The following is a 14,430-nucleotide window of genomic DNA, read 5'->3' on the forward strand; positions in this document are numbered from 1 at the left end:
ACTTTAATGGGCTGTCTGCCTGTTACAGAGTCCATGAATTTAACTCGTATCAGCATATCCTGCTTGCTAGCTTTAGCTACCCTGCCATCCTCACGAACGTCATTAGATATGGTAGGCATGTCACCTGTGTGCTGTGACAGCTGGGACTAATTTTGATAACGGATTCATAGTGTAACGTCAGAAATATTTCCAAAGAACATTATCGAGAGAACCAATTTAATCTGTATCTCCAACATATTCTGTCCCCAAGATGTCCCACAAAACTAGAGGGGAAAAGACAATATGGGATGTCCAACAAAAAAAAAAAAAAAAGATTGTTCTGTTCTCAAATTAATACAAGTTGAAGTCAGCTCGGCAAATGAGTGTCAAATAAAAAACTAAAGGTACAAAGATAAGCCATTTCAAAGCATTTAGCTTAAGACACACGATTGCAAGATAGAAGGCCGTAGGGAAAATTGAATCTCTAAGAAATAAGCCATAAATGGGTAGGCCAATGTCTAGTAATCATCCGCGTCAATATATTAGCTGAAACGACCAGCACAGCTACACTCATGTCCCACCGCTACTTGATTTCACTCTTCCCAACTGTCCATTTGTTTTTGAACCAGACTCACCATCATGGGCTGTCAAACCCAAACTCAAATCCAAAGTGCTGTCGTTCAGATCTTGTCTTACTATTTTATTGTCCTCCTGAGATAGAAAATTGAAATTAAGTCAATAGCAGAGGCAAGCCTTTCCACTCATATGGAAAATTGCAGTCATTCTTTATAGTGCAAATCAGTAGAAAATGAAACTATTCCTTGTAGCATTCCAAATTTAGCAGACTTCTCTCAGTGACATGAAAATAGTGCAATAAAAGTGGCACATCAAATTGACTTCAGTTTCATCAGTTTTCTCTACTCAACTGTGTAGGGATGCCATTTAGGTTTTGGTTACTTAAAGAACTCAAACCAAGAGCCTCTGTCTTGAACCCCCCCCCCAAAGGAAAGAGATCTACATTGACAGTTAGCTGCTCACCTCACTTTCTTCCATAGGTACGTCATTAATGTCAGGTTTTTCACCAAAACCATCACCCCTGGAAGTTGGCTCTGCTGCACTAAGGTCAGTCTGACTTGGTTTAGCTTCATCATCAACGTTTTCTGCAGCCTCATTTTCTGCAGCTTCCTTTTTCTGTTCCTCTAGCACAGCAATCTGCATCTCCAAGCAATCAAAATATGAACACAGGATCTAAGCACTGAACTGATCCTAGAACTTATTTCCACCTAAATTTGCTACACAAAGCAGTTTGACAAACCCATGAATGTTACCATTTTCAGATTATCTGATTGAAAGATATGAACACTGAACTGATCCTAGAACTTATTTCCACCTAAAATTTGCCATGCAAAGCAATTTGACCAACCTGTGAATGTTACTATTTTCAGATTACCAAATCCAAAACTTTATATGGATATGAATAACAGACAAAAGCATGTATTCTGTGTTTGATATGAACAAAGGCAGAAACTTTGTGCATCATGGCCATGCAATGCAATTGAAAACCAAACAACAAATTGTACAATGTGGATCTTAAAGAGATTTGGCGCCAAGGCAAAACTTCTGATGCCAAATGGCAGGTGGATTTGGCTCTGTCAGTAAGATTTTCATATGAAATGTATCATTCTAGTATAATTTCACATACTAGATTAGATCAGATAGGTTTAAGGACTACCACAACCAAGTTTAGCTTATAGCAAGAGCATATGATGTTGTAAGAGTTAGACTAATCAGAGAAAAAAAAATAGCGATATACCATATAAGTCTTAGTCCTCTTCCCTTTCTATCTCCACTCAAAAAGTTCAACTATCATTCCATTTGGTTTTCAAAAGATTTCTAAACCCTGGATGGCAATCTATGGCATGAGGATGACAAGCAGCTTAATTATATATATCCTTTGTACAACCCAAACTATACTGGCTATGCAATCTATGATGCAGAGTCAATGTATAGAACTAGCAAAAACCCAATTACCCAGCTCAGGCTTTCTTTCTATCCATCAGTCACATTAGTCTTGAGAAATCCTTAAAACCCTTCAGAGCAGCCAACAGCAAGCTAACTCAAAAACCCTTCAAAACACTATTAACCCAAACTTCAGCTCACAGATCGAGTAATTATAGACAAGACACACCAAAATCAGATCCTAATTCACACGAAAACACCACCAGGAAACTCAATTCAGTAAAAACAAAGTAAAAGAAGTATACATAACTATAAAAACTTTATATCACAAACAAAAATCGAAATTGATGAAAACTCAAAGAAGAAAATACTGGAATGTATTTAAATTTCCGCCTTGGCGGCTCCTCGGGCGCCGCCACAGCATCGTCCTTGGAGGAATTGTTGATTCCATTGTTATTGTTGTTGTTGTTGTTTTGGCTTTGCGATATTGGGGTCCACTTAAAAAGGACGAGATGCGAACCGTTATTACCGTTAGATGTACCATTGCTGCTGTGGTGATTTTGAGAGTGATTATTGTTGTCGTTGTTGCTACTGCCGCTGTTAGATGGGGAAACGTGGACCCATTTCTTTTTCCATTTCCTTACCGGCCCCGTGAACACCGTAGCCGGTCCGTACCTAGTGGAGGACCGCCCGAGTCGAGCCCCCACTCCTTCCATGCACTCGTTGCGTTAGATCGGTGGCAAATTTGCCGTGACTCGCTCTAAATTAAAGGGAATCTATTTTTGTTTCTCTCCCTTTCTTTAGGTCTCTTCTATTTTTGCTTTGTTTTCACCAAGGACCAAGGGGACGGGTGGATTAATGTCTTTTATGCTTTTATGTTTAAAATTTCGGGTCGGATTCGGTATTTCTAGTTTCGGGTTGTTAGTTTAAGGGCGAATCAGAACCGTTAAACGTGTGTTACCATCTCTATGATTTGGTAATTTTAGTGCTTTTGTTGTGATGGTGCTTCTGTAATGATTGGGTGATCCTTTTTATTATTTTTCCTTTTTGGGAAAGAATCAAAGAAATCACCAAGTTCTTTTTTATTTAATGTATACATAAATATTTTCTTTTTCCTACCAAATACAATTATCTACATAAATGCAATTAGAACCTTTGAGCTCATACATTATTAAGGTTAAAGGATAAAAAAGTCCTTAAATTATAATTCAATAATCACATAAGTCTTTAATATTTTATGTAAATCAATCAAGTCATTAATCTTTTATTTTGATTAAATTAAATTTTTAATTGGACAAAATTTAATCACATTGTAAAATTAAATCAATCAATATTCAAACTATAGTCGATTGAACTTACAAAAAAATCTTAGAGAGAAGAGAAAGAAAATAAGGGAAAATTTTTTATTTTATTTAATTTTCACATATAATATTTTTGCCCCTTCGAGATTGATAATTTTTTGTTAAATTTATTTTTTATATATTTATCATTTATGTTAAAATAATAAATATATTTTTATAGTAATTTTCATAGAAGATTACTTTCAATATCTTGTATAGATTTATAATAATTTAATATGTAGTTAAGTTTTATGAAATTTATTTAATATGTATTTTAATAGGAATATTATAATAATTTTCATAAAATTTCATATGTCAAATTTCTATGAAGCAATTGCAAGAATATTTTAGTAATTTTATATGTAGTTAATTTTATATTTTGTTAAAATTTAATATATAATTTAATAGAGGTATTATAGTAATTTTAATCAATTATGGCAAGAGAGACATTCTTATAATTATGGTAAGAAAAGTATTATAGTAATTGTGACTAATCATGGTAAAAATGTATTTTCATAATTATGATAAAAAGGGTATTATAATAATTTTGATAAATTATGTGAAAAGATTATTTCTGTAATTATGATTAAAAAAAGTATTAAATAATTATGGCTAATTATGAAAGAAAGAGTATTATATTAAATTTGGACAAGTCATCTACTAATCAATTAATTAGCGGAGCATTATAGTAATTTTTTTAAGAGATTACTTTTAATATATTATATAGATTTATTTTATTATAGTAATTTAATATGTAGTTAAATTTTATATAATTGTCATGAAACAATGGTAAAAGTATTTAGTAATTAATATGTAGTTAATTTTATATTATAATAAAATTTAATGTGTCATTTAATAAGAATATTATAGTAAGTTTCAAACAATATGTCACATGTCATTCCATAATTATGGTAGGTGGGCCATTATAGTAATTTTGATCAATTTATGGTATGAGATGCATTTTTGTAATTATGATTTGAGGAGTATTATAATAATTTTAGTCAATTATAATAGGAGAGCTACTATTTGCACCCCGATAATTATTCAACACACCCATTATTTTTAATACCTTATTTTTTATTATAAACCATAGTTGTTAATTTCGTTTCGATACTAAGTGTATCGACCGGTACATTGTAGTTATATCAAAATATTATACATCTAAGGATAATTTTTTATATTGGATTTGATACCGAACAATATCAGTTGTTTTCACTAGTTTCGACTCTATTTCGGTAAATTTCAGTGAAATAGCATGTTTCGACCATTACATGAATGTGAAATATATTTTGTAATTTTTAACTTATATTTTGTTACTTAACTATTTTTAACCTAATAAAAATAAAATCAATTGATAAAATAATCCTTAAAAGTTGAGCTTCTTTATTTTTTATTTTAAATTTTTTTATACTTTAGTTTTTCAAACTAAAGTTTATAATTTTATATTTTATTTTTTCAAACCAAAATTTATAAGTATTTCAGTTTTTTTCAAGAAAACAATTATACTCCTTTTATAAAGTTCAATAATCATAAATTTTTTATTATTTTTTTCATCTCTTTGTTTTTTATCTTAATATTTATATGAAAAAAATATTTATTTAAATATCATATAATCAAATTATGTGTTTAAATTATTATGAAAAATTTATAATATTATTTCTTATGTTTTTAAACTTATTTATTTGATTTGAATATATTGTATATTTATTTTATGGCTTATTAATAATATTATAATGTACAAATTCATACATGTTTATAAATATATTTATACTAAACTAAAAAATTCAAAATAATATACTGAAACAACTTGTACCGATATATACTATTTTAAAAAAAATTTGAAATGTTATCTGATACGATATTAATAACATTGCTATAAACACCCCTCACCTAAAACACAAATTTACTAAAAATCCAAATAGCCCATCTTTCTTTCTCTCACTTCTCATTTTCTCTCTTTTTCCAAATGATTTTAAGTCCCAATCAAACCAAATTCAAAAGAAATTTCACCAATTTGAAGTTAAAAAGCATAAAATCAAAGATAAATCACTTATTCTTTTTGCTTTTTTGTTTGATTTCATATTTAGTTTCATAAGATTTCATGTTAAAATGTTTAGATGCAATTCAAAACTTTTAGAAGTGGATTTTCAGAAGTTTTTAAAGGTTTTTAGAAATGGATGTCCGAAAACTTTTAAAAACTTTCATAAATCTAAGGTTTCTAGAAATTTATTTTCGAGAGTTTTTATAGGCTTTTAGACATCCGTTCCATTTGCGAAAGTTCTAAAAGGCTTTTCAGACATTTGTTTCTAGAAACTTTTTTGAAAGCTTTTAAAAGCTTTCTATAATGGATTTCTAGAAATTCTGGCTATAAATTTTGATAACAAATTAATTTTTTGTTGAGAAAAAGAAAAAAAGAAAGCATCGAGCACGTTTCTAGGAAAGTGAAGAAAAGAAAAGAAAAAGAAGGAACAAAGAACAAGAAACAAGAAACAAGGAAGAAAGAACATGGAAAAAGGAAAAAGTTGTAAAAGAATAAGAAAGTAGACACATTTCTAGGAATGAGACAAAAAAATAATTAACTAATAGATATTTAAGTAATTTTATTAAAAGTTTATAATAAAAGTTTTGGGGTGTATTAAGAAAAAATTAGGGTGCAAATAGTCGTTTTCTTATAATAAGAGAGGTACTATAGTAAATTTAGTCAATTATAGGAACAAGGATATTATTATACTTTTGGACACATGTTAAACAATTATCAAATAATTAGATAGTCAATATAGTAGTTTTAAAGGGGTTTACTTTTAATTATAATTGACCAATTATGATGTGAGGAATGGGAATTCTCACCATAAGGGTTTATGTCTTTAGTGGGCTTTTTTTTTTTTAATGTTTAGCGGCATTTATAAACGCTATTAAAAGATTTGTGGTGTTTGCCATACATACTACTAAGAGCATCGGCTATATCTGCATCTAAAAAAATAGTGACGTTTTATAAGAACATCCCTAATTTAGCGGTATTTGTAAGCACAATCACCTCTAATTTAGTGGTATTTGTATCAAAAAAATGTCACTAATTTAATGGTATTTGTATCATAAAACGCCGCTTTATTTAGCAGTGTTTGTATAGAAAATACTGCTAATTTAGCGATGTTTGTATAGAAAAAATGTCATTAATTTAGTGATTTTTGTATAGAAAAACATTGCTAATTAATGGTGTTTTATGGTACAAACGTTATTAAATTTAGAATTTAACCATGTTTTTTAACACAAATGCTGCGAAATTAAAAAATTTACTTTTTTAAAAAATTTCTTTTAATATTTATTATTATCCTTAAATAAAAATGTTAAAAGAAATAAAAACAAACTTAAATTCATAAACTGAATATTATAATATATAATTTGTTCAAATATGCATGTAACACAAAGTTTAATAATACATGCAATAACATTCAAATTATTTTAGTATATTAATCAAAAAATTTAAAATATATGAAACTGATAACTGCATAGATTTGGAATATTACCATTTGATGAACGATTGTTTCCACCTTGGTCACTAGCATGCTCAAGAACCTATTGAATAATATCATACAAGTTTTAACACTTAATAATAAGCTATTTTTATATTAAAAAATATAAATAGTTACTAAATATAATACTTGAGTTGGTAAACCACCTAGATTAGTTCATGAAAATTATTGTTGCATAAAATTTATAAGAGTATCAAATCGATCATACAACTACTGAAATTTTGCATACTCTTGGTCTATTCTAGCATGTTCTTCTTCAATTTTAGCATGCTCATGTTCTCTTTCTACTTCCATTTACTAGAAATATTATTGCATAATTTGCAACTCTTCTTTCAATATGAAAATATCTCACAAAGACTAATTTGCTGAGAATGTAAATTGTCGAGAGCTACGTCCATAATAGCTAGATGATGTTAAACCTAATCCAAGGCCTCAGACCTATCCATATCTTTCTTTTCCAACAACTTCTGTGAAAATTCAATTTTTCAATTCTTGCATGTTGATAGAACCATCAGATGCTACTTCAATCTTAATAGTCATTTTTTCTTTCACTTTTTCCTGTAAATTAATCAGATAAAATTATCAAGTTTAATGATTAATTCATAATATGTTTAAAATAATAAATATTTACTTTTTGTATAAAACAAATTTAACAAATTACCACAATTTCTTATATTTCAACATTCAGGTAAAATCCATCTTTTTTTATATCGGTTAATTGAAAAAGTTTCATACGTCCAATTTTTTCACCCATCTCAATCTCTTATATAAAAACATATATTATTGTTAAATACATATCAACCACAACTTATTCATGCACATCAAGCCTGTCAATCAAGTTCAAAAATTCGAATAAGTTTAACATCATGTATTTAATCTATCTAAATTGTTAAAATAAAAATATAACTATAAAATTATATTTTTACCATTTAACAGCACAAAGTTTTAAACAAACATAAACAATAAAAACATTTTGGCCTTTCACACATATCAATCATAGAAACTAAATTCAATCATTTGGACAAGTTTAACATCATGGATTGAAGCTATCCAAACTATTAAAATAGAACAATAACAACAACAACTTTGTATTTTTGCCTTTTAATGGCAAAAAAAGTCTTAAACATAGGTAAACAATAACATTTTCACATATATCAATTGTGAAAACCAAGTTCAATCATTCGAAAAAGTTTAATATCATGTATTGAAGCTATCCAAACTATTAAAACAGAACAATAACAACAAATTTGTAATTTTGCTTTTTAATGGCTCAAAAAATCTTAAACAGAGGTAAACAACAACTTTTTCACATATGTCAACTATGAAAACCAAGTTCAATCATTTAAAAAAGTTTACTATCATGTATTGAAGCCATCCAAACTGTTAAAATAGAATAATAACAGCAAATTTGTATTTTTATCTTTTAACGATAAAAATTATCCTAAATAGACATAAACGATAACTTTTTCACACATATCAACCGTAGAAACCAAATTCAATTATTCAGACAAGTTTAATATCATGTATTGAAGCTGTCTAAACTATTAAAATAGAACGATAATATCACATTTGCATTTTGCCTTTTAACGGCATAAAAGGTCCTAAACAGACATAAATGTTAGTTTTTTTCATACATATCAACTGTGAAAACCAAGTTCAATTATTCTGACAAGTTTAATATCATGAATTGAAGCTATGTAAACTGTTAAAATAGAACAATAACAACAAATTTGCATGTTTGCCTCTTAACAGCACAAAAAATTTTAAACATATGTAAACGATAACTTTTTCAAACATATCAATTGTGAAAACTAAGTTCAATCAGTCGGACAAATTTAATATCATGTATTAGAGCTATCCAAACTGTTAAAATAAAACAATAACAGTAAATTTGTATTTTTACCTATTAACGGTATAAAAAGTCTTAAATAGAAGTAAATAATAACTTTTTCATACATATTAACCGTGAAAACTATGTTCAATAATTTGTTATAAGTTTAATATCATGTATTGAAACTATCAAAACTATTAAAACAGAACAATAACTATAAATTTGTATTTTTACCTTGTAACGACATAAAAAGTTGTAAACAAACATAAATTACAAATTACGACACATATATCAACAATGAAAACCAAGTTCAATCATTCAGATAAGTTTAATATCATAAACCTATTATTTCTTTTTGCTTTCTTACAAAAATTTTTGACCCACTTGTGTGACGATAGTTTTGTTACTTTCTGCTACCAATCCCAATTTGTTCTCTTTCCTATCAGAAAAAATAATTACGTATATGGTAGAAATATAAATATTACCAACTTAAATAATAAAACACCTTTATTATTAAAATTAATATTAAAAGTTATAAATTAGTACCTCTCATTTTCTTAAAAACCAAAATATAGCTAATTGTTCGTATTGCCACCTAATCACATTATGTGGTAGATTTTCCATTGTGGCCTCTATAGTAGTATTTCAATCGAAATACTTTTTCTTCAAATTATGCTTATAGTTTTTCCATTTCTTTCCCAATGACTTAAGTACAAATGAAGTTGATATTTCAAGTACAAATCTTAACTGTAATAATACAAAAAAAAATTTTAATCAATAAACCAAATTTAAAATAATTAATTTTTTATATGTAATTAATTATACTAATATCTCAATAAAGATTAAAGCATCGGCCTTAGCTTCTGCTGGAACTTTATGCCATATTTCATAATGAATAGGCAATTTCATGCCATTACAGGCAATCATGCTTAGAAATTCAGCCAATAGTTGAGACTTTTCATCAATTGGTACCCTAAGCATTCTATGTAGATTTCGTGTAATGGGAAGTATGGCATTACTTACAGTTACTCCTAACTATTTTGAAAGTTTTTGGTGAATAACTTATCAAGCTCTCAAGGGTTTGATCATTAATAATGTGCACGAGCTCTCAAATTATTTTTATACTCACTATAAAATATCATGATAAAGTATTAACAATAAAAAAAATATAATAAATTATGCTTAATGGAATGAATTATTTCCTTGCAAGAAAACTTACATGCAAAATGATTCAATTAAGTCATAATGGAAAGAACATATTGATGTGTATGTGCCCAAGATTTATCATCTAACTCCACCATTTTCAGCTTTGCCTATTGGTTATCCAAAACTTTCAAAAAGATAACTGTAGGCAAAATCAATATGCTGCATACCAATATTTCTCAATGGTCTATTAAATCTCGTTTCAACATCATCTAAATAATGAGAACAAAATGTCATATACTCTTCTACTAAATATGCTTCAGCGATAGATCTTCTAATAGAGTTTGTTGTAACAATTAGACTTTAACCTCCCCAAAAACCTAAGGTATAAAACATTTGTCATTTACCTTTTTAACTAAAGTGATATAATCAACATTAACAACCTAATCAAGTTATTAACAAATAATACCTTTCGATATGATACATTCATTGATAATAAACTGGTCTACTAACTTTTACTTTATATGGAAAGTGGATAACCAAATGTATCATAATAGTGAAAAAGTTTGAAGGAAAAATCTTCTCTAAATGGCATAAAGTAATCACGACTTGATCTTGAAGTTTATCAAGATTTTTCACATTTAAAACTTTCTTACAGAGAGCTTTAAATATGTTACTAAATTTAATTACCACTGAAGTAACTTACTTTGACATTGATGAACATAAAGCAAGGGGAAGTAAGTCTTGCATCATAATATGATAATCATGTGACTTAAATGAAGAAAGTTTTTGCTTATTCAGATTCACACATCTCGATATATATGACGCATAGCCATTCAAAACTTTCATATTTTTCAAAACTTTCAAAACACATTTTTTTCAACTTTAGAAATCCTAAAACAGGTAGGAGGCAATTAATATTTGTCATTAGGAAGTAACTTTGGATTAAGGTCAGGGTGAATCTCCATATCAACTGGGTCAAGCCGACTCTTTAAATCATCTTTGATCTTTTATTCACATTAAGAATTGTCCTGATATTATAAACATTCTTCTCTATGTGCATCACATCAAAGTTATGATGTAATAAATTATATTCTCAATAAGGCAACTCAAAAAAGATAATTCTTTTTTTATTCACAACTTAGACTCATTGGGGTCATCTTTTTCATCTTTTTTCTCATCACTTTGAACATCAAGATCACTAACTTGAGTATTAGTTATCACCAACTTAAGTAATAGAAAGTCAAACACCTTCAAAGATTTTCCTCACTTTTTTCCTTAATTGAGTCATTTTTTTATAAGTGAAATTAATATCTTTTAACTTTGATAAGGTATTAAACCCACTGATTAGTAAAAACGATCTCCTTAACTCTTCAGTTCCATCAAAGAGATGTTTTTAGAATCTAAATTAATGATTATTATGTAACCATTGATGATGTGCCATATAACTGAACTTCTTACCATTATGTAATCACTTTAAACATATCTATGCAGCACAACATGAAGAAGCATAATGATATTTTATGCTTCAACCATATAAATTGATATAAGCAAGAAAATCATTGATAGTCTACAATAAAGCAACATGTATATTGAAGTTTTTTTTTTTTAATATATCATAGATCTCAACTTCTTCCCATAATTGCTTTAACTCTTTAATAAGAGGTTGTAAGTAGATGTCTATATCATTACCCAAACTTTTTTTCTTAAAAATTATTATAGATAAGATAAATGACTATTGCTTTATAGTAATCTATTATGGCAAATTGTATGAAATCAATACAACTGACAAAGTACTATAAGAAGCACTCATCATTTTAAACGGGTTGAATCCATCATATGTTAGTCCAAGCATAACATTTCAAGGATCATAAACAAAATTTGAAAATCTATAATAAAATGATTTTTATGCTAAAAAATCTGTATGATGCCTCAATGATCCATTATCTGTCTGTTTATTATGATGCCATCTCATAGAATCTGTAATTTTGAAAGACATAAAGAGTCATTGAAGTCTTAGTATTAATGAAAAATACTGTAAAACCTTTTATAGGTTTCTTTTTTACATTGAATTCATCAATATCCTTATTTAACCTTTCATTGGGATTTTTTTTCACCCAATTATAATTACCACACAAATGATAAGATTCTTGATTTTTTTTATCATCCCAATACAACATGTAATCATTAGGATAACTATGAATTTTTTTATGTTCAAGACCCAAATCGTTGATCATCTTTTTTAAATTCTTACAAGATTCAAAGATTTTTGTAAAAGGAAACATTTCTTTCATAAACTCTAATAATAAAGTTAAAGAGTTTTCCATCCATTCATATAAGCATTTTAAGTAAAAAAGACGCACATAAAAAAATAACTTTGAATGCTTAGATCATTCACAAAGTTCTTCATTCATATCCTGAAGCAACTTATAAAACTTTAATGCTTCTCCTCCAGATTATTGGTCACCTATACTTATCCCAGGTTTACCAAATTCATTCATTTCAACATTTGACTCATTAAATCCATCATTTTAGGAAGACAAATTATGAAAATATTGATTGTGAATGTTAAAAGTATCTCGTAATATGTCTTCAATGTCATCTTATCTAATAGGATCATGTTGGTGTTAGGGAGCCCTTGAAGTTGAAAGCACTCTAGTCGAAGACCATGATAATACAGACTTTTTATGAAAATACCAATTAATATATCTTGAGACAATTTCAATATAAATTAAATGTTCTAAAACAAACTCATGCATTTATTATTCAATATTAGCACACTTCAAACATGAGCGTAATATCATATTATCTTCACTTGTATTCTTAAATGCAAAATTTAAAAAAAAATTTCACTCTATTTTGGTACTCTTAACTTGACTTGACTTTTGCATTCAACTCTTATTTATTTAGTACTTACTACATCATCAGACCAAAATTATATAAATAAATTATATGAAAATGAACATGTCAAATACTTAATTATACTATGTATTAAACCAAAAATAATAACAAGACTAGTACTTACAGAAGACCAAAACAACAAAGCAGTTATGCCTACTATAATAATATTAGTCAAATAATCTTCCCATAATATTTAAAGAAGTTACCTCGATAATTTTATTTAGCTTATCCTTGATAATTTATAACAGATGAGAAAGGTCATTATCCTATTTATAAAATTTCAACTCCTTGTTGTCAAGTATTTTCTCAGTTACTTGATATAAAGCATTTATAACTATGTTGCTAGCCCAGACATTATACTAGAGTATTTATATTTGGGGTCAAAATAAGGTAAATCTAATTCAGAGGAAACCTAAAAAAATAAGAAAAATAAAAAGAAAGGGAAGGGGATAATGGGTTTCAAATGGGTATTTAAGAAAGATAGGTTTTGGAGAAAAATTTTAAACAAAAAATTATAACAAAAATTGTAAAAGCTGAAAGAATAGTAAAATAAAGTAAAAGCTAAAGTAAATAATGAAGGAATAGTAAAAATAGGGTTCCAAAAGTTAAAGCTCAAATAATAAAAACTGAAGGAAAAGCAAAGTAAATTGTAGTTGGTTTGGAAAGAGAAATAGTAGATTAATGAAGTTGAAGCTTGAAGTTAGGGATTCGATACGCTAAGTTTAGGGATAATTTTAGTGGAGTTTGTAAGACAAACGCCTATAAATCTGACAAATAAAGGCATTTTCAACAAATAAATGCCATTAACTTTTAATGTTTTGAGTTTGAGAGAGTTTTAAAAAATTACATTTACCATTATTAAAAATTACAAAATTATTTAGGGGGCGTTCGATTCCAATTTCTATGAGGGTATTATTCAAGAAATTTTTGGCCAAAAAATGCCTTTAATAATCCCCTCTTATTTTTTAAGAAGATTATTGAATAAGGTTATTTAAGGTGTTTCTATCTAAAAATGCCTTCAATAATCTTTTTTAATTTTTTTAAGAGATTATTGAAAGCGTTTCAGGCAGAAAATGCATTCGAACGCATTCAATAATCCCCTTAAATTTCGATGAAGAGATTATTAAAGGCATGTTTAACTAAAAATGCCTTCAATATTCTCCTCTAATTTTTTAAAGAAAATTATTGAATGTGTTTTTTTATAGAAAATGCCTTCAATAATGATCTCTATTTTTATTAGGGCATTATTCAATAATTCCCTTAAATTTTGACGAGGAGATTATTGAAGTAAAAAATGCCTTCAATAATCTCTTTCAATTTTTTAAAGAAAATTATTGAAGGTATTTGTTGCAGAAAACACCTTCAATAATGATTTTTATTTTTATCAGAGGATTATTCAAGGTTATTTCTAAAAAAAATGCCTTCATTGAATTTTGACGAGGAGATTATTGAAGCCATTTTTTATTAAAAGCTCATTCAATAATCTCTTCCAATTTTTTAAAAGAAATTATTGAAAGCATTTTTTACATAAAATGCCTTCAATAATCTTCTCATTTTTTTTAAGACCATTTTTATCAGGGGATTATTCAAGGGTTTTTTAGTTAAGACAAGGAAAATAATATAAACAATGATCATTGAAGGCGTTTTACCAAAAAAAAAAAAATGCCTTCAAATTTTTATAAGAATATTCAAGGCGTTTCTAGGCAAAAACACATTGACTAATCTCAAATAAAAAAATCACGATTTA

The 14,430-nt window shown here is 27.7% G+C and overlaps 1 protein-coding gene across 1 annotated transcript; it reads right to left on the minus strand.

Annotated features, from left to right (window-relative positions):
- Positions 1 to 199: 199 nt before the first annotated feature.
- Positions 200 to 2,786, minus strand: LOC111275246 (uncharacterized). The gene is made up of 3 exons (XM_022860447.2): positions 2,310 to 2,786; positions 1,018 to 1,191; positions 200 to 690 (listed from the first exon to the last, which is right to left on the minus strand). The coding sequence occupies exons 1-3, from the start codon at positions 2,652 to 2,654 to the stop codon at positions 550 to 552; spliced, it is 660 nt and encodes a 219-aa protein (XP_022716182.1). The 5' UTR covers positions 2,655 to 2,786; the 3' UTR covers positions 200 to 549.
- Positions 2,787 to 14,430: the final 11,644 nt, after the last annotated feature.

The sequence above is a fragment of the Durio zibethinus genome, chromosome 26 (assembly GCF_047325235.1).
Source record: "Durio zibethinus cultivar Kanyao isolate XHJ-2024 chromosome 26, ASM4732523v1, whole genome shotgun sequence".
Taxonomy (NCBI): domain Eukaryota; kingdom Viridiplantae; phylum Streptophyta; class Magnoliopsida; order Malvales; family Malvaceae; genus Durio; species Durio zibethinus.